Source organism: Barbus barbus (assembly GCF_936440315.1).
Source record: "Barbus barbus genome assembly, chromosome: 30".
Taxonomy (NCBI): domain Eukaryota; kingdom Metazoa; phylum Chordata; class Actinopteri; order Cypriniformes; family Cyprinidae; genus Barbus; species Barbus barbus.
In genome coordinates, this window is record NC_136758.1 from 17,409,240 (window position 1) to 17,431,325 (window position 22,086).

Below are 22,086 nucleotides of genomic sequence, written 5' to 3' on the forward strand. Positions count from 1 at the left end.
TACTCGCTTTCATTCTTTAATGCATTAGTGTCGATTTGTGTGGGATCAAATTGAATTTCAGTATTAAATAATAAAAAAGGTTCTATATTATATTTCATTATATTTCTATATTACGTCTCCAAATTATCAACTTTTTAAAAAATAATTGTTATAGAAAAAACAGCTTTCAGTCAGACCAGTGAACCACGCACAAGGTGAAACAGCGCAATGAAATCTACGTGTGGCCAAAAATATATTGCATCAAATGTGTTCCACCCCCTCCCTCTCCCCACCCATTTTTTAAGAAGGTACATAGCTCACCTGGCTCACTTGGACTCGACAAAATACACAAAATACCACAGGATTTTTTTTTTTTAACAACGTAGTTCTTGCAGAGACATCCTGCGAATTCAAACCTGGCCCTCAGATTAATTTATTTTTTGTAATTTTTTTTACACTGATAGGCCCTCTGAAACTGAATTAAACTACTGGTGTCTCTGATAATTATTTGCACGACTTGTTTTTTCCAGTGAGAAAACAAACACACACAATCACATTTTGGGGGTAAAACCTTTATTATACATATACACACATACATACATATCTATCTATCTATCGATAGAAGAGCATCAACAGGAGCTTTCAAGCTTTGAATCTTGAATTTTAAGCATATAATTTAATATAAACACGCATTTGCCTGCAAGTAATATTTTCAATTGAAATGTGCACCAATATAACACCGATTCATATTAAATATACAACGGATTTTCTCTCAACATACTGAAGACAACTGTGTGAACAAGCATAGTTTGTTATAGTTTTAAATTATTGAACCTTATAATATTAAATTAACCATTAAATGTAACAGGAAAATATGTTTAATTAATAAAACATAGTTTTGGTATACACAGAAATACACATGAATTTCCAAAATGAAAAGAAAAAACCCCCAGAAAGATAGTGTCAAGGTTAGTCATATTTTGTGTTATTTCCTTCCCTCTCATTCGAGAGTAACGAGTGGTGTCTGTGAGCTATTTAAATATAATTTAGCTAACCTGCTGAACACGTGTGACACAAGTCTAGAGTCCACACAAACCCACAGTTCTGACTCTCACATTGTGAAAGAACAGGTTTTAAAAAAAAAGCTGAAATGCTCTTTTTAAACCTCCCTGAAAAACAAGAGCAACTAAAGCCGAGGTATTTTAGCAGCTGATGATAGCAGTTAAACTGCCCCTTTGTTACTATTACATTATAAAATATTTATGGAATAAATAAATGCCTTAATATTTATATAATACTTTTTTCCACCCGTTGCTATCAGTTAATAACGCACATCCTCTTTGTGCCATCCTCAAAATACCCTGAGCTGTTACAAAGGTACATTCATATCCTGATTAATTTGGCACTGAATGTTTTGTATTGTCTGTTGTATTTGCTTTAAATATGCTGTATGCGTCAATATGACTTTTCTGTTTTGCTTTTCAACTTCTAAAGAATCTATATCAAGTATGACAAAAAGAGGTACTGAGTATAACCAAACACACAAACACAGAGGAACTCTAGTTCACCATCTCGTCCTCGCAATGAAACAATATATTGTGAAATAAAACAACTTCCTTTCCATTCCTTATACCTCCCTGACACACACGCATTCATTTCTACAGAGATAAGTCAGTCTCTGTCAGAACAAACCCTATTTATGCGGAACACAAAGAGTTTAGTCAAACATCCACAAAAACTCACAAAACACTGCAAAACACCAATACACAACATCTGTAAAAGAAAAATCCTTCTTACAACTAAAACAAAAACAAGGTCTGGTGGCTCTGAGCTGAAGTTTCCATTGCAAACTGAGTGACATTTAGTTCAGCAGAGTGTGGTTGAGTTGACACACCATGCATGGTCATGAAGCAGTCAGGGTTTTCGTTATCTCAAGACAAAGAACTACTAGGAGTAACAAATATGAGCCTATAAGATAAAAACTTAAGAAAAAGACAAGGATCTCACAGCTTGAGAGATTCTGTGCTGTACAGACTGACTCAAACAGTCACTCCCGAAACACCCAAACACACATGAAAGGTTTCTTTCAGGACGCCCAACTCAACTCAAGACAGGAAGTTGAAAGCAAGTTGCATAAAACAGATCTCATGATATTTGCAGGCCCAAAGAAGTCTCCCTGAAACATGCACCAAGACTTCTAGTCATTGTTTTAAAGGCAGGGTAAGAGGTCTCGCCCCTATTTTGATAGATCCGCTCCACATATACGTAGCCTACGCAACCCAGGCAACGATTAGTTCTGTAAACATAAGGCGCTTTTCCACCAAAATTATCAGGAACAATATGTCCCAGTAACTTTTTTTCCCCCAGACCTGTTGCTGTCTGCGTTTCCATCGTGGTCCAAGTACCGAGAAGATTAGGCAAATAGTCTGGTGACATAACGTTAGGTCTGCACGCATTTCTCAGTAATGCTGGGTACACACCACAAGATAATTGGGCTGATTTTGGGCCGATTTCTCCCCTACCGACAATCCTAGGTAATAATTCTACTTCAGTTATTTGCTCTTTTTTTCCTCGAACAATCATGCAGACCACTGTCCATAACAACTATCTGGTCATATCAGTGGTGACTTACAAACTTTGTTTTCTGATCGGATTTGGGAGACAATCACATCATCCTCGAAGAGCCCAGATCATTGGATGATCCATTTGAAATTGCTGCATGGGCTTTGTCTATTCCCTTTGGGGCGCTTCTATGTGCATTTATCACCTTTCCCAAATTGCAGTTTATGTCCACGGGGTGCACTCGATGCATATTTTATTTATTTATTTTTTGAGTCGTTTTGTTTCTTCTTTTATACGTGTAGTTTTTGTATCACTGTACGTTTTAATTTTTTTCTTCGTATGTTTGAATTTGCCTTTAAATAAAATAAAAAATAATTGTTCACAAAAAAAACAACTACATTCTCGTCTGAAATACATGCGTCCAGTGTAGGCAGGCTTTAGCTGTTGCGTCACGGCAAGTCCGGTGTAGACTGCTTGAAGGGATAGTTCACCTACAATGAAAATTCTGCTATTTCCTCACCCTCATGTCATTCCAAACATGTATGACATTCATTCTTTAGTAAAACAAAATAAATAGTTTAAAAAATGTCTTCTAAAATAAACAATTTGGTCCATATAATGAAAGTAATGATATGTTGTTTTGGATCCCATTGACTTTCAGTTATTTTGACAAAAACGGTCATACTTTCAGGTTTGGAACACCACTGAGGGTGAGTAAATAATGACAGAATTTACATTTTTGGGTGAACTAATCCTTTAAACACAGACACTTTACTAACTGTGCAACGTGTACTCACATTGTAGCAAGTCCTACTGGTTAGTGCTAAACCTAAAGCTCTTTAACAAACCTTCAAATAATACTCGCTAAAACACAAAATTTACAATATTGCATATTATCTCTCTGCTTCCATCTGCTTTATACAGCAGACTGTATCTTCTCCAGACTGTATAAGGCTTTGATCTTAGGGTTAATCAGCTGGCATGGGGCTTGTGTCGAGCCTGATCTCGGATTGGTCCGTTCTCTGCTGCAGGTTTATTGTCAAAGTTCCAGTCCACAGGATTAAGAAGCTGCAGGGTTTTCTTGTGTGTCCAAATGGGGTTGAGGAAGAAGGTGAGCAGGAAGAGGCCCATGAAGAACAGCAGTCTCTGAACCAATGGGATGTGGGCGTTCATCTCCTCCCAATGATTCCAACTCACCCACCACATGTAGTAGGACACAACCATACGGCAGTGGAACATGTGAATCATCATCCACTGGTTAGCTTTCCAGAAGAGTGTCTTAGACCAGCCCGCCTTTGAAAAGCAGGTATGTCAGAGTTAAAACCAAGTTCAAAACAGGGGCTGATTAATTTCAATGTAGCTATACAGAGGGAGGATATGAATTTCAATTTCAACTGTATACTGACAGATTTTTGTATTTCCGATCTCTGAAATCTAAAACAAATACACCGAACAGTTCAAACTGTTGGTTCATCATGACAAGAGTTGATCTGAACAGATTTATTGCTAATGCTTGCTATGTTCACATTAAAAAAAAGGAAAAGCAGTGCAGTGGAATGCAGAAACGCACTGTGTGAATGGCCCCTAAGGGGTTATTCCCACAGAACACGTTTGGGTTTTGCATTTAAAAATATGAGACGCAGGGCAGTGGAATGAAAAAACTTTCATTTTTAGAAATGTCTTTTTTTAGAAGTTCAACTTAAAATTGACGCACCATTCTAAAAAAAAAAACACAACAGATCCTTAAAGTGCCCCTATTATGGATTTTTGAAAATGACCTTTCATGCAGTGTGTAACACAGCTCTAAGTGAATGAAAACATCCTGCAAAGGTTTAAATCCCAAAGTCCACCGTGTATAAAGTTATTGTCTCTCAAAAGAAAGAGTCAAATCTGAATCATTGAAACAAGTTGTTTTTAAAACAAATCTTAAGCCGTTTCATGTTGACATCAACATGAAACATTAGCATATTGCCCGCTCACTTGTTACCCCTAGGTGCCACGTTTGGAGCATTCAAAATATCCGTTTCCCTGGTAACGGCTGTACACAAAGCAGCACTGCACACTGCTTTAAATGAAATCGACCAATCACCGCAGAATAGCGTCACGCAAAGGAGGGGTTTGGAAAAATGAATCATTGAGCGAATCGTTTGGGAGTCGTTGAGTAAATAAGGTCAAATTAAAATGTATATTATAAGAAAATTAAAGTGTTTTTTGACCTTGCATGCATGTCAACCTCCCAAAACCAAAATATTAACATTTCATAACCCATAATAGGGGCACTTTAAATGGTTGAATTTTATCAGTGAAAAAGTTCCTCTTTCTAAGAGCAGTGTACAAACAGCAGAACTATGAGAGTTTTAAGGTATGAAACATGATAAACTGTTGAACTGAGGAAGCAAAACAGAAGTGAAACTGGCCAGCAGATGAGAAATCAGGGGCGATTCAGAAGCTCACAAGGCAAACTGTTTATTTTCAGCTTTGACTACAAAGCTTTTTCCTGTATATGCATTATTTATTAACTAACTTAGAGTTTTCAAGCAAAAGGTTTTCCTTAGACCTTTGCATCTTACCTTAAGCAGCATCCAGGAGATGCAGGTGAAAGGTGTGCTCATCTCCAGCAGCAAAGTCACCATAGGGAGGAAATGACCCAGCCAGTTCCACACAACTGCCCCGGCAAACCCTGTGAGGGCGAAGCAGTGATGCATGGCCAACGGCAGGTCGAAAGACCGGAATGCCACGTTAGATGCATGAAGGGCCACATTTTCAAACAGGAAGAAGCCTGTAGCAGTCAGCACATTGAACCAGGACCAGTTCTCCTGCCCGAGAATCTTATCAGAGTAGAGGGCAGAGTCCTCCATGAGCGCCCGAAGCCCTGCCACCGTGCTCTGCATGCCAAACAAAGCCCGTGTTGCAGCCAAATCCCAGAAGACCTTGAAGCAAAGATAAACATTGCAATGTTAGGAAATGATCTAAACACAAAAATGTCACAATGTCATATTAAAGGAACAGTTTATGCAAAAATCTAAATTTGCTGACAATTTACTTATCCTCAGGCCATTCAAAATGTAGATGAGTTTGTTTCTCAAACAGATTGAGACATTTGCATTGCTTTTCCACCAATAAACCCTCTGCTGTGAATGGGTGCCATCAGATTGAGAGTCTATCCAAAAGTAGGCTAATCAACACAACTCCAGTTCATCAATTAACATCTTGTGAAGCAAAATATGCACAGATCATGGACAATTTACAAGCCAAAACAGTCCAAAACAGTTCTAAATAAATATGTCAGTGGATTCTGATGTGAAATGACAACGGGGAATAGACTTTTTGGATGAAGCATTATTATGGATTATGGACATCACCTTAAAGATGGATTTATTTTTATTTGTTTACAAACAGCTTTTCGCTTCACAAGACATTAATTGATAAACTGGAGTTGTATGGATTATTGTGATGTTTGTATTCAGCTGTTTAGACTCATTCTGACGGCACCCATTCACTTCAGTGGATCCTTTGGTGAGCAAATGATGTAATGTTAAATTTCTCCAAATCTGTTCTGATGAAGAAACAAACTTATCTATGTCTTGGATGGCCAAAGGGTGAGTGAATTTTCAGCAAATTTTTATCTTTGGTTGAACAATTCCTTTTAAAAAAAACAATCTTTTAAAAATCAACCATATTAATGGGCACCTTTTCTTTGGCTGACAGTGAGCGGAAGGTGTGAAACAGCAGGTTAGATAGGATGTGAGAGAGGAGGAAGATAACGGTGTAGAAGACGAAACCCAGGCTGATGATTTTCAGCTGAATGTCCTGGGAGGTGTAGTCCATGCTGAAGTTGTGACCCGAGGACGGTATTAAATTATCTGGCAGGGAGGACATTGCTCAGATCTCCGAACGAATGTCAGACTGCAGTGTCCTTTGGTAATATGCCACAGTCAGTTCCCATGAAACCAATTACCAGTCTAGAACGACAAAAACACTCATTATATTATACAGACACACCTCTGTCCCATTTATCTGCATTACTCACTGAGAGAATACTCTCCCCTTACTTTACTTTACTAAAACTCTGACCTTAAACATCATGAGAAGAAGAAAAAAGAAACTGGATCATCACATCATTCACATGCTCATATTTATATGTTAGATTTTTGCTTTCTATTTCTTTTTTACTAGTAACGTTACTATAAAATATATACATATACTTAAAAGACAGTTAAAAGTCTCTGCTTAGTTGTTGTCATTGTTCTTACCTCTTGTAGACAAAATCACGGCCACGAACACATTCCTAATTCCTTTCTGCGTAATAAAGATTAATTATGTCTTTTGACTTGAGCTGAACAATAACATAGCTCACATTCCTTCACCGGTGCGAACAACAAACCCATCAGAGACCGACAGAGATCACATGACTTAATCTAATCACATGACCCAGGTGAATTCTTAAACGCTACTCTGTCGCCCTCTGCTGGCAGTATTCAGAAGCGTCAATAAATAGCCTACATGTGTTCGATGTTTGCTTAAAAAATGTGTTTGCTTTTCGTGAAGAGACAAACTGAATTTATATTGATTTCACAAAAAAGGACGTAGAATTTTGAGGGGATAGCAGTAAATGCATTTTTTTTAAATAATAAAATTCCATTATATTATTTAAAAAATAATATAAATAATTCCATTATGAATTAGGCTACCCATAAACATTTTTTTTTTCACCCGGAAGCATTAATCAGTGTTCCACTTACAGAAACGTTTCATTTTGATTTCTTTATATTGAAAAATAATTAACTTCACCACGTTTAAATTATTATTTTTTAATTTAACAGATTCAATATATTCAAATTTAGATTTTTTTTATATTTTTATGAATTTATCTGAAAACCAAGGTGGACATTTTGTGGAGCTGTACTGCTAAATTAAATCCATTAAAATGAACGTGTTTTGTTTTGAACTTTAGTTAATACTTTTAGGCAGATTACAAAAATGTCCTCAGATCACGGTAAATAGACACAGTTGGCCAAAATTGAGATGTTTTGTTTCAAAACTAGTAGAATGAACTAATGAATCAAATGTTAAAATTGATGTGTTGTTAATGTTGTACAAAGTTAATTCAATCAAGACCATCCAAACAGCTCATTTCCTTCAAAAATTTAATGACTGGATTATTAACAATATATGATCATAGCAATAATCAAGTCATGAAAAGAAACACAAATAATCCAGATGAGCAAAAACAGAGTCAAATTCATAACACAATTGAAACATTTCATGAATACATAAAAATAAACAAAACTGAGTTTAAGTTTAATAATAAACAACATTCAAAAAACGTGATCTGGAAAAGCAATGAAGCAGGAAAACCCACATTCAGCATCAAAATGGTGCATGCCACCCAAGAAAACAAAAAGAAGAAGAAAAAAAATCAACAACCAATAAAGAAGAGCAGAAAAAGAGTTTTGCTTCAACAAAGGATCAATGTATTTATATTATATATATATATATTTATATATAACTATTTATATAATTCTGTACAAATAATGAATATTTGGTATTATATTCACCCTTCATATAGATATGATATACAGTATAATAAATGAAAATATTCTCGGCTAAACAACTACCTTTTTCATTGGTTAATTTCACTAAGATTTTATAATCTTTTCACATTCTGAGATCCAGGATTAATCCAGTCCCAAGATGAAGCTTCTCTAGAGTAAGAAACCGAAACCAGGGCATCTCAGTCCGCACTGGTACCAAAGGCCCACTGGCTGGTTTCAAATACTGTGGTCCAGAGGGTTCATTTTTGTTAAATACTGACTTATGATTTATTTTGATGGAAATAAATGTACATATGAATAGAGTAAATGCAAATGATGTTCATGAAAGCATATTTAATCAAGATGACCACCCAGTGCAACCCTGCTGAAGAAAATGTGGCAATCATACAAACAAATCGACGTTTGATAACTGATTCCACTGTTCTAAAAGGTGGCAGGTGAGCATTTGTTCTTCAGGATGTTTGTTTAGAGGTCAGCTCACCAAAACGCTTTCAGACGGTCGTGTTGAAATGATATGATGAAGCACGGGAAAGACGGTGTGCGTGAAGGTCTGTGAACAGCAGAAGCTGTTCAAACATGTGGCACATAAACATATTTGGCACATAAACACTGCCTGCATTACTGGCATGTTTGCATAATGATAATTGAGCAGGTTAATCAGAAAGAACAGCTGCCACATTGCAGGACCACTTAATCACAAACACGTCCTCACCATGTAGAGGGAAAAAACTTATCAACAAAGCATGATTAAAATAATCAGTTCACTATCAATAATTCAATTTGCCATAAAGCTGGTAACACTTACAAAACTGTTTCAATAGGTAACATGAACAAACAATGAATGATTAGAATGATTTTACTCATTGTTAGTTCAGGTTAATCAATGCATTAACTAATGTTAACAAATGAGACCTTTTTGTAAAATGTTACCCATCAGTTTAGTGTGTATTTTTCAACAGTCTGACTAGTTTGTAAGGCCAGGAGAATGTCAGTAATGACCTGTGGATTTCTGTTAACCCTGAGGGCCACGACTCGCACTACAAAGCTGTAAATTGCCCAGAACTAAACTAAATAATTCATCAAAACTTCTGTTGGTGTGAAATGAGAGCTAGAACAATGTATTTTGACTTTAAGTGCAATTTATAGCTGCAATGCTGCGTTTTGCCTTGCGCTTTGAGAAAATAATTCAGAAATTTCCTCTAGCCTGAAACCAGTTTCATCGATTACAAGCCTCTCGCTGATGAAATGCTGTAATTGTGTTTGAACAATGACTTAAGCAAAAAAAAAAAACAGAGCACAGGGAAATTAAAAGAAAATATTTGCTTCTAACGACGAGCTCTTCTCAAGGTCATCTCGCAAAGGAAATTGACAATATAAAGCTACAAGGAAATCGAGTGGAAGTGATAAAACTAATCTCCTCTAATCTCTGGCCTCCTCTCTCCTTCTATGACGCAGAAGCAAAAACAGGGCTGTCTCAAGAGGGGAAATAGTTTAACTTTTGAAATGAAATGTAACCTTGTATGATAGACCGAGGATGACTGTGATGATGGTAAATGAATCCTGGAACAACATTCCAATCAACCAATCAGAATTGAGGGATAATTTTTCAGGAAATATCTGTTTTAGGCTTATGATCAGGGTTAGGTGCTTCTACACCCTTGTTAATCAGCTATCATTTCCCACTGATTTTAGGAATAAATTATGGGTAGGGTTAGGTTTAGGGGTAGGGATTGGGTTAAGTCTATATTTTTAGACAGTAATGTTGATTCAGGATCAACAAAAGATGTTGATCATGGAACATGTCTTGCTTGGCAAAATCACGGCGACCAAATGATATATAGTGACGGTATTTGTGAAAGTTTTTGAGGCTGTCGGCAGTGACACTTCAGTGGTTGTGAGTCACTAAGAGGGAACTATAAGTGGTCATGCATTTATGCTTCGTATTAACAGAACATCAAACTCTTTTATCTTAAGTGCTAGAGCTGAAGAGCCTGGCATGTTTAAGCTGAAATCTCTCTCAGGAACAGAAAGTGGGTCTCTTTAGTAATATATTCTGAATGAAACCAACAAATTCAATGATTGTATAACAATCCAAAGCAACACTGGCTTTTTTGGTTTTGATATTCTAATATAATATTCTAAAATAATGTACTGCAGTCGCCTGTATGGACAAACGCCATCAAATAGACTCAAGAACAGTTCCACTTTGATTATACAGTGAAATCATTCTGATCGTTCTCACAGACGTGTGATATGTGGACTGCATGCAGTCTTACAGATAAAACATCTATCACCAACCGCCAAGTCATCTAGATAATAATGGGAACGTCCGATGTCTCTTTTCTATAGAGACAAAATCATTGATTTTCTTCGTCAAGATACACAGAAAATACACAAAAGGCAGTTTTTTTGCAAAGAACATGGGCCAGATGCTTGATAACAGCAGATGGAGTGGAAAATGGTTCAATAAAAATAAATACAAAGTGATGAATGACTATGAGGCTGAAGGGATGAAACATTCAGAAACATGAAATGATAAATCAATAATCACACAAAACCTTGCAATTCAACTGCAACAATATCTTTTAGAACTTCATTTCCCTTGGAAATACATACAAACATACATTTAGAAGAAGAAAGTGCAAAAATGCATTTTTGAACCTTCACATTGTTGAATTTAGGTTTTAAGCAATTGCACCCAAAAACCTACAGTAATTCAAATGACAAACCATAAATATCAAGTATGAAATAGTGTGACAGCTCTATATTTGATATCGGTAAGTAGGTGATTAATAAAAACCGATCTTCAATCTGGCAATGTAAACCCTCTGACTGAGATTTGAATTTTCCCAACCAACAAGGTTTTTTTTTTTTTTTTAAAGGCTGTGACTATCCGCTCTGGCCAACGGCTTCGGTCTAAAATGTATGATTGAGGTATTTCAGCACTGGCACTTACATAAATGCTCAAAGTGAGTTCATGAGAAAAATACTATGAACTTCACTGGGGAGAGAGCGAGAGAGAACAACAGAAATACAAAGATGAAGAGTGAGAGAGAGAAATTAAATGTAAGAACGGAAATACAAAGCTACAGAACTTGATTCTGTAATGGAACCAGATAGAACCGGAACTAAAGACTTTTCCTCAGGTTTCGTAATTTAATGAAAACAAATGAATTCTTTAAATTTGAGGCCTCAAAAAGTAAATTTTTCTATTTTGAAAGTGCTAAATGGATGTCAGAAAGACACTCGTCAGATTGGCTGTGATTAAAGCTTATATGTGAAGTTTTGTTTCGTCAGGCAACATCACTGTCACGTGGGTCTACAATTGCGATATGTTGTGCAATTTTGGTGAAGCGTCTCTCCCTGAACAGGGAAAACTTCATATGGATGTTGCAGGCAGTTCTGAAAGGTACAAAACCCTTTTGACAGGAATGAAACTTGTTTGATGAATACATTTTGAACTGGCTCTGTCACTGAGAGTGATGATGGTGATGATGTGATAAAGGTGTTCCCTGTGACTCTCAGAGCCGTGTTTGGGCCTCCGGTATATAGATCTCGATGCTGTCGGCCCGCTCTGATGCTGAGTTTTGGCGGAATGAAGCTGCTCGTTTGGCCGCCATGAGGCGCCGTCGTGCCTCCTGTCTCTGACGGTCAGGGAGATCCAAAGATTTTTCCCTCGTCACACTCTTACGCAACGTCTTCTTTGGTACTGGCGGCGGGAGCTGGAACCATGACAAATAATATACAAACACAACATATGAATGTACAAATATTGGGTTCATTTTTTCATTTAAATGTGTGTCAGGTAATATCTGCAGCAGACTAGATATACATTGTTTTTAATTTAATTAATAAATAACACTACCATTATTTTCTCTGTTTTTAACAATTTAAATTGTTTATTTTTAAATATATTTTATTATATATTTTATTTTTTTCCATTTATATGTTTACGATTGAAATGTTGTTGTATGCATTTGTCAATTTTATTTAATTTCTGTATTTTCTTAAATGGGTGTGTATAGAGTATTTACAGAGTGTTAACTTTTAGTTTTAGTTACTTTTTCTTATTTGTAAGTCGCTTTGGATAAAAGCGTCTGCTAAATGACTAAAAGTAAAGTAAAGTAAAATGCAATTTATCCATGTGATGGCAAAGGAAAACAGTTTTCCGTAATATTTTTGTGGGAACTGTGATACATTTATTTTCAGGATTCTCTGATGAACAGAAAGTTCAAAAGAACAGACATTTTGCAGCATTATAAATGTCTTTACTGCATTTAATTTTTACATTTTTAATGGTTGTGAATGGAAACAAAATGTATTTTATGAGTACAGTCTGGAGCATCAAATTAGGTTTGATGACAAATTCGACCCTCAAAAATCCTCTAACCAATCAGCTCTCACCTTCTTTACAGGACTTTCAATAAGCCTCCAATCGTTGGATTTAACCTTTTGCAACTCATTGAATTTGGATGTAACATCATCAATGGAGAGCTGCAGCAGGTCCCAGAACCCGGCCAGGTCCTGAGAGGTGGGCCGAGGCATGGCACTGGGGTCCTGCAACACAAATGAGGATTTAAAACACTACACTCTAAAAATGGAAATTTATTTTAAAAAATAATGTTAAATATAACAATAAATACTATGAAACTGAAAAAATGGTACATTAAAATGTTTTATTTTATAAAGCATTTAAAATGCGTTTTCTTTATGTATTGGCCAAATACTTTAGATAGAAAAATGTGTTAAAAATGCCAGTGGACAGTGGATAGGCTGCTTGCATGCGTCTGTGAACTGTACATTGTTAACTCAAATGATAAATAATAAACATTAATAATATATTTTAAATGCTGCCATTTCATTTATCAGTTTATTATTTATTTTTATGTTTAACATTGATTTAAAAAGTCTATTAATTTGTCAACCAGTGATTTAGCCATTTACATTTTTAGTCTTGAATTAAATGCAACCATGATTGATTTCTTCATTTTATTTTTAAGTGGCACTCCTAATCCTCCACAGGTTGCACTTCTTTATAAATGTATACAGCTGAAGACTGCAAGAGCTTAAAGCCGAAGTCTAACCATTGTTATTTGATGCAATAACAATTTATCATTTGTTGTTATTTCATAAATCTGTATGTGGCCAGATTACCACTGTGAGTGTTTGCCATTGAACAGAAGTATTTTATTCATGAGGATTTGGGTTGTTTACTAAAACGTCGCTCTACTGTGCATGCCACAGTACTTGGTCATTTGCCTTCTCTGCAGTTCTCAGATCAGCTGATGTGTATCATATTTAAATGAACACAGCAGAACAAAAGGCCATCAACTACACCACAATTACTCCAGCACAGACAACCCCTATGGAAGTGTGGCAGTGCGTTAGGGGAAGAGCTGCCGTGAGTATAACAAAGCTTAGCACAATAACATAAATACAACACACATATTCATGCACAAATTGGCATATGATGTTACTTACTAGGTTTTGCTGGCAAAGCCAATAAAATTGCTGGAATTTCTGGGACATCAGGAGCTGTGCGCTTCCTACAGCACTCCGGATCTTGCCTAGGACTAACACGCAAACAAGGAAAGAGAGATAAATATTTAATAACCACGAAAGCAATTAAACTCACACATTTATATAGAACATACAGTGGGGCAAATAAGTATTTGATACACTGCCAAAGTTTTCCCACTTACAAAGAATGGAGAGATCTGTAATTTTCATCGTAGGTACACCTCAACTGTGAGAAAAATCCAGAAAATCACATTGTATAATATTTAAATAATTAACTTCCATTTTATTGCATGAAATACGTATTTGATCACCTACCAACCAGCAAGAATTCTGGCTCTCACAGACCTGTTAGTTTGTCTTTAAGAAGCCCTCCTATCCTCCACTCATTACCTCTATTAATTGCACCTGTTTGAACGCATTACCTGTATAAAAGACACCTGTTCACACACTCAATCAATCAGACTCCAACCTCTCCACTATGGACAAGACCAAAGAGCTGTCTAAGGACACTAGGGACAAAATTGTGCACAAGGCTGGGATGGGCTACAGGACAATAGGCAAACAGCTTGGTGAGAAGGCAACAACTGTTGGCGCAATTATTAGAAAATGGAAGAAATTCAAGATGACTGTCAATCTCCCTCGGACTGGGGCTCCATGCAAGATCTCGCCTCGTGGAGTATCAATGCTCCTGAGAAAGGTGAGGGATCAGCCTAGAACTACACGGGAGGACCTGGTCAATGACCTGAAGAGAGCTGGGACCACAGTCTCAACAGTTACCATTAGTAAAACACTACACCGTCATGGATTAAAATCCTGCAGCGCACGCAAGGTCCCCCTGCTCAAGCCAGCACATGTCCAGGCCCGACTGAAGTTTGCCAAAGACCATTTGGATGATCCAGATGAGGCATGGGAGAAGGTCATGTGGTCAGATGAGACCAAAATAGAACGTTTTGGTATAAACTCCACTCGCCGTGTTTGGAGGAAGAAGGATGAGTACAATCCCAAGAATACCATCCCAATTGTGAAGCATGGGGGTGGAAACATCATGCTTTGGGGGTGCTTTTCTGCAAAGGGGACAGGACGACTGCACCGTATTGAGGAGAGGATGGATGGGGCCATGTATCACGTGATTTTGGGCAACAACCTCCTTCCCTCAGCAAGAGCATTGAAGATGGGTTGTGGCTGGGTCTTCCAGCATGACAATGACCCCAAACACACAGCAAGGGCAACTAAGGAGTGGCTCCGTAAGAAGCATTTCAATGTCCTGGAGTGGCCTAGCCAGTCTCCAGACCTGAACCCAATAGAAAATCTATGGAGGGAGCTGAAACTCCGTGTTGCCCAGTGACCGCCCCAAAACCTGAAAGATCTGGAGAAGACCTGTATGGAGGAGTGGGCCAAAATCCCTGCTGCAGTGTGTGCAAACCTGGTCAAGAACTACAGGAAACGTCTGACCTCTGTAATTGTAAACACAGGTTTCTGTACTAAATAATAAGTTCTATTTTTCTATTGTATCAAATACTTATTTCATGCAATAAAATGGAAGTTAATTATTCAAAAATCTCTCTCACAGTTGAGGTGTACCTACGATGAAAATGACAGATCTCTCCATTCTTTGTAAGTGGGAAAACTTGAAAAATCAGCAGTGTATCAAATACTAATTTGCCCCACTGTATTTAACTGTCTGTGCGGTTCATAAAGTGTCTGTATACTCGTATACCTGTGAATTTGCACATGAACATGCAGATGTTTCTGCTACAAAGCAGTATGTGAAATCATTCAAATGTCCAAATACTCAATGTAGCTGAATAATACAGATAATGTTTCCATTCAAAAGTAATTATTTTATTCTGCAAGGAAAGGATGGATTAAACAAAAGATTTCTATTTGTTTCTGATGATTTCTGGTTTTCTAATTTCTATTCATAAAAAAATAAATAAAACAACATACAAACGTTTTTATAAAATATTAACAAGTTTTCAACACTGATTCTTTTTAGCACCAAATGTTTTTTGAGCACCAAATCAGAATATTAGAATGATTTCTGAAGGATCGTGTGACACTGAAGACTGAAAATTCAGCTTTGCACCACACCACAGGAATAAATTGTTAAAAAACTGTAGTATTTTAAATTGTATTAATATTTCACAATATTGCTGTTTTTACCATATTTTTTATCAAACAAATGCAGCCTTGGTTAGCATAAGAGATTTCTTTCAAAAACATTAAAAAAAATCTTTCTGACCCCAACATTTGAATGACATACTACACCTGCTGAGATTGTGAAGTGTTGACACTTTGATATCCCATAATATATATCAGCTCTTCTGCAGTCGGATTTCATAAGCATCTGAGGTACTTTCCAGCTGGTCAGGACTAGTTAGCCACCCAGTGAAATACAAGATGGAAGACCATCTAAGACCAGCAGACCAGCTTTTTCAGCAGGGTCAAAGAACAATAGCAACATGGCAGATGCAGTATGTAATACTTTATGTGACTGTCAAGAAACAAGTTCTCCATCAAATTCAGTATATAGTCTGAAAGTATGTGAATTTGGTCATAATCATACTCTCATAAACTCCACAACACAAGCGATTCACAATTTCATACTCCATTGCATTCTCCCATCCATTTCTGTGCATTATCTCCTTCAGTCTGTCGTTCAGAGCCTCTGAGCTCTTTGCCATGGAAACCTGACAGATGTTGACAGACGTAATTGCTCACATGGCAGCACTCTCAGCGTGAGCCTCTAATAACCTGGAGCTCTGCGAGCGTTTCACCGTTAAATGTGACACTTCTTTAGATTCATACCTGACACTTTGAAACCTGGAGCCAAACTCTACACCAAACAAATATTATAATATAAAGATTTAACGGCTTGTGAAACCGGAGTTCTGTTAACTCACTTTCCTCTGATAGATCGTTCTCTTCCGCCTCTCCTTCCAACTCTTTGCACCATCCCTCCATCTTTTTCGTCTCTGTGTGCAGCAATTGCATGAACCAGCTTCCGTCCCTCCTGCAAGAGGGCGACGCTCTTCCCGAATCTGTTGGTTGAGGCGGCGTCACTGTAACTGCCACGGTGGCAATGGGTTCCCGCGGCGAGGGCTCCAGCCAGGGCTCGGGGCTGCGCTGGGGACTCGGGGGCTCCGATGGGCTGCGGTAGTCCTCACGGTAGCTGAAGAGACCTTGGGTGCGGACGGTCCGAACGGCACCGTACTGCGTAGGGGTGCTGGGCTCGCTGTGACGCTGGAAACCTCCACCAAACTGAAGACCTTTATCTTCCATTAAAGGAAAACCCTCCAACTCCAGATCAGCCTGAACGGCGGCCGTGACACTGTTGGACCGCTTAAACCGGCTCTGTCTGTACGAGAGAGAAAGATCTCAAATGAGACCAACAACATTTCACACACAGCTGGTAATTCAGCAAATCGCACCTCACAAGCCCTTCACACATAGAGATAAAACAGAGGTGCTGGGTATTTACCGTCTCTCGTCTTCCACTTGAATCCCAACAGACTGATACTCTCGAGAGCCTTTGCTTTCACACTCTGAATCAGTCGCTGCTTCCACCTGCAATGACAACACAGTTTTAACTGATGATTTCTGACCACGTACATACTTCCAATACTTACATAATTATGAATTATATCATTAAGAAAGTGAAAGTGACGAGAAAGTGACGTGACATACGACCAAGTATGATGACCCATACTTGGAATTTGTGCTCTGCATTTAACCCATCCAAAGTGCACACACACCGCAGTGAACACACACACACCGTGAACACACACCCGGAGCAGTGAGCAGCCATTTATGCTGCGGCGCCTGGGGAGCAGTTGGGGGTTCGGTGCCTTGCTCAATGGCACCTCAGTCGTGGTATTGAGGGAACATTCACTCCCCCCACCTACAATCCCTGCCGGCCCGAGACTCGAACCACCTTTGCATTACGAGTCCGACTCTCTAACCATTAGGCCACGACTTCCCACAGGGGTCTTTCACATTGTGACGTACATCTGAGTGAAACAGGACGTGAAACTTGGTTTAATTCATCAGTTGTTGATTGAATGGATTAAAATAAGGCAGCGGCTATTTGCACTAAGTGTAAAAAGCGATAGAGGCTAGAGAGAAAAAAAAGCACCCACACAGTGTCTAGTCCACAAGTAACTTAACAAATAATAGACGATGTGCTGTTCAAATATTTCAAAAGGAGGAAGCGAAGCTCATTTTTTAATAACTGTATTCATTATGTAATCTGGCCAAATAAACACGTTTTCATTACAGTTTTAGAGAAAAATTCATTTCCAAGTACAAAAAACAAACTTCAATGCCAAACAGTGACAAACTTCCACGTCTGATCAAGAGCCACTGAGGAAGGTCGTGGAAACTCAACCCTGGAGTTAATAAACCATGAGAGATGCATAAAGCAAACTTTTGAGAAACTTTTTTGGAATGACTATATGTTGTTTAGTCAAGTCAACTGCAGCTCTAAACAACTGCAGCATGGACATTTGAAATTTATGCTATAAACTCATGCAGGTATTTTAAAATATAATTTACAATAAAAAATATATGATGTACAATGATAACCCTATTTACTGTATCTACGGCATATATTTGCGTGTGTGATGCCATCGTTGAAATAAATCACTTTTTAAAATATATTCAAATAAAAAAAAAATATTATAAAATATTATTATTAAAATGTTATTTTAAAATGTAATAATATCACAATATTACACTTTTACTGTATTTTTTCCTTGGTGAGCATATAAAAGACTTTGCTCAAAAACATTAAAAAGTCTTAACATTTGAATGGTGATAGATTATTTTATTTTAAATAATTAGGCTGTTATTTTTAACAATTATCACTATCAAAAGTATATGTAGCAAAGCAGTTATAGTTTATTTCTGAGAGAGTAAATACGCTCAATTAGCTAAAATACATTCTGTAATAACTCGAATAACTGTTATACTGAACTGAAGGTCAATCATTCAGGTGTATCACACAAACTGTCTGTCACTTAGAAGAGTCCATCACCTCTAAGAACTTCAAATCATCTGAAGAAAGTGTGACTCACACAAGCGCTGAAGAAGGACAGGCAGGGGAAGGGTGACCAGAATCAGAGAACAAGATGATTCACATCACAGATCAGACAAATCAGCTGTCCCTGATCTATCAGTCTGACCGCTAGAACATCAAGAAGCAGAAAGGCTGAGCACAGGAATTCTATTTGAGTGAGCCAGACTGTCAGGCATGAAAGAACGAAGGCCAGGGTATGAGCTTTCTTCAGACACAAATCAGTCCATAAGGATTACAACTACAGGTGAGCAGTGCTTTCCTTCACTGTTTGATAATGTGTGCTCGGGGATCCTTTATAGATACAAAATAGTACCTTGGATCGCAGTACTCTAGGGAAACTGTGATGAAAAATGTTCCACCTCATTTGTTCTGTCACATTTTACCAAATCTCAAAACTGCTGGGTGGGCAGTTTATAGTGAGCAGGGGTTACCAAGCTAACAAAACAAAAAAGCACAATAAAATCATGTTCATATGACCTGTGCACTATATTCCAAGTCTTCTGAAGTCATGTGATAACTTTATGTGAGGAACAAAAACTCCAAGAAAGCCATCATGTGGCTTCAGACGACTTGGAATTCATGTTACCCTTGTCAAAAGTAAAGGTGCAATGTAACAGAAGCAGCAACAGCTCATGTCTTTCACATTGTGACGTACATCTGAGTGAAACAGGATGTGAAACTTGGTTTAATTCATCAGTTGTTGATTGAATGGGTTCGATAGTTTAAAATAAGGCAGCGGCTATTTGCACTAAGTGTAAAAAGCAATAGAGGCTTTTTACACTAAGTGTAAATTGCATTTTTATCAATAGATACTATTATTTACACTAAGTGCAAATAGCAGGATTTTCTGTTATTTATACTACTTATTGCAAATAGTGGCAATTATCTGCACCTCAGTATTGGAGTACATCAAAAAACAGTATGCAATAATAACATATTGAGTGTAAATTATAATAATTTACACTCAATATGTAAATTATTATAATTTTATTAATTTATTATTTATTATTTTATTAAAATATAAAAAATAATAATTATATTTCAATTCAAAATATTAAATGGATGCCACCTTTTTGGGACAATAAAGCCAAAATCTAATTTTTTATTATTTTCTTCATTTTTATTGAAAAGAAATGCATTTCCGATGAGATATGAGATTTGAAAAAGAAGAAAAAAAAGTTCGGCAAAAGTAAATAGACACTCCGGAAAAATAATTCAATGACATTTTAGAAAATAGATGAGTTTCGATTTCATGGCGAATATAACCAAGGGTTGTTTTTTTTGTCACTGATGATTAAATGATTTTAATTAAAACATATTGTTACCACAGATATGACAAGAAAATAACACAAGTTATATTATATATATATATATATATATATACTGTATATTAGTGCAGTCAAGCGATTAATCGCATTCAAAATAAAAGATTTTGTTTACATATTTGTGTGTTCTGTGTATATTTATTATGTATATATAAATACACACACATGCATGTATATATTTAAGAAAAAAAATATATTTGTATATAAAATATATTTATATATAATATTAATTATATAAATATATACATGTAAATACATGTACATATTTGTGTGTGTATTTATATATACATAATTATACACAGTACACACACATATTACATAAACAAAAACTTTTATTTTGGATGCGATTAATCATTTGACAGCACTAATATATATATATATATATATATATATATATATATATATATATATATATATATATATATATATATATATATTCTTCTTCTTCTGCACACACACACACACACATACATATACAAAGATTTACTTTCGATGTGCATCATGAAAAGCGCAATACAAATAAATGTGAACTGAAATAAAAGTGAAATGTTACAAGAAAGGAACAGTACATGGGTTTGGACAAACTATTCTTTACTAAACGTTAACGATAAGCCAAAGCAAAGTGAATTTTGAATATACAGAATGATTTCCAGCCAAGCTCAGCGAACACGGCTCACAACCTACAACCCTTCTGCATCTACCTAACTGGCTGCACCAAGACTTTCCCCTCTGCACAAGCTGAAAAAAAAGTTAAGATTAATGTGTTATTTCTGAACAAGTCTCGTATGTCATTCATACAAATAGGTAGTCATGCTCCAAACTTACACCACTGGTTCACTAAATGCTGCTAGTCAAGCCACGTTACCAAGTTTAATGCCATGGCAACTACTACAACTTTTTTTATTGGGAAGAAACAGGCAAAAATCACCATAAATTTTTCTAGTATTTGTCCAGAACTCTATGTGGTAACAGATTTGTGGAATATTCCTCCCATTAAGCTGCCAAAAACCACATAATGTGTTTTTTAATTGTTTTTGTAGCAGATACTGTTTCATCGACAGATAGAGACTAGCTCATCTTGGCTAGCCAGTGAGAGACCTGTGCCATTTGTCACTAATATACAAGAAAAACAGCTAAATAATTGCAGTCTTGAGGGCAAACATATTTTTAATAAAATAATGCTGCAAAATTGTGTTTCGTGGCTGGTAATAAATATTTATGGACTCAATTCACCTCCATTGGCCAAGAAGATATCGCTGCAGCCCGGAGACCAGCAAGTGCAAGGAGCTTACGCCAAGAACAGCAAGTGGGAGGAGCTTATGCCGCAAGTAGGGTGGATTTCATCGTAGTTTAAAATGACATATAGTAGTTTAACCTGAAATTCTTAGTTTTGTCATTATTGTGTATCCAATACCATTCACTGTCAACATTAAAATCACATTTTATTCTTAGTTTTGTCATTATTGTTTGTATTCAATACCATTCACAGTCAACATTGAAAACATGTCTTTACACCTTTTGCCATGCTTCGTGATGGTGTCATTTTAAATCCTTTAACTGTAGTAATTTAAGCATATTTCTGGATATTACATTTTACTTTAATTCTTCTACAGTAGCCTACCAAGGAATATTAAAGTGAGATGCAATTGCACTTATGAGGTAAATGTTTGACACATAAAGAAAATATTGAGTACTGTTAAGAAAGTGTACTTACAATTTGCCTGTACTGCACATTTTTTATTTTACATATTTTTTTTAAATTTAAATCAAATAACAGCAAATGACAGACTAATGTTCTTTAGAACATGTTACACAAATCAATGTATTAATTTTAAATCTCAGGGTGGGTAAATGATTTTATTTCTGCTGAATCAAATTATGTACAATTATTCATTCAACACAATAGACTTGCATGCAGTGGGCACTGCAAAATCCAGGATGCATTGGTTCCAAGTAAATTCCACGGAGCTCGCCTCACTTGCCCTTCCCAACATAACCTGTTGGGTACACAAGAAGCACAAGAAGCACAATGAGCATTAGGGTTAAACCAAATTTAAAACATTCTCCC

General features: G+C 36.6%; 2 protein-coding genes across 2 annotated transcripts in view; both read right to left on the reverse strand.

Moving 5' to 3' along the window:
• Positions 1-539: 539 nt before the first annotated feature.
• Positions 540-6,956, reverse strand: LOC306850885 (protein CLN8-like). Its single transcript, XM_079386829.1, has 4 exons — positions 6,795-6,956; positions 6,232-6,503; positions 5,112-5,471; positions 540-3,834 (listed from the first exon to the last, which is right to left on the reverse strand). The coding sequence occupies exons 2-4, from the start codon at positions 6,418-6,420 to the stop codon at positions 3,514-3,516; spliced, it is 870 nt and encodes a 289-aa protein (XP_079242955.1). The 5' UTR covers positions 6,421-6,503; positions 6,795-6,956; the 3' UTR covers positions 540-3,513.
• Positions 6,957-11,617: 4,661 nt separating this feature from the next.
• The window catches only part of dlgap2a (discs, large homolog-associated protein 2a), a gene marked incomplete at its 3' end in the record, with an annotated part of 50,546 nt that continues 40,077 nt past the window's right edge, over positions 11,618-22,086 (reverse strand). The window contains exons 10-14 of the mRNA XM_079385583.1: positions 17,098-17,183; positions 16,520-16,974; positions 13,578-13,669; positions 12,501-12,653; positions 11,618-11,818 (exon numbers count right to left, since the gene is read on the reverse strand). Coding sequence (XP_079241709.1) covers positions 11,618-11,818; positions 12,501-12,653; positions 13,578-13,669; positions 16,520-16,974; positions 17,098-17,183 — 987 coding nt within the window. The remainder of the gene's footprint in view (positions 11,819-12,500; positions 12,654-13,577; positions 13,670-16,519; positions 16,975-17,097; positions 17,184-22,086) is intronic.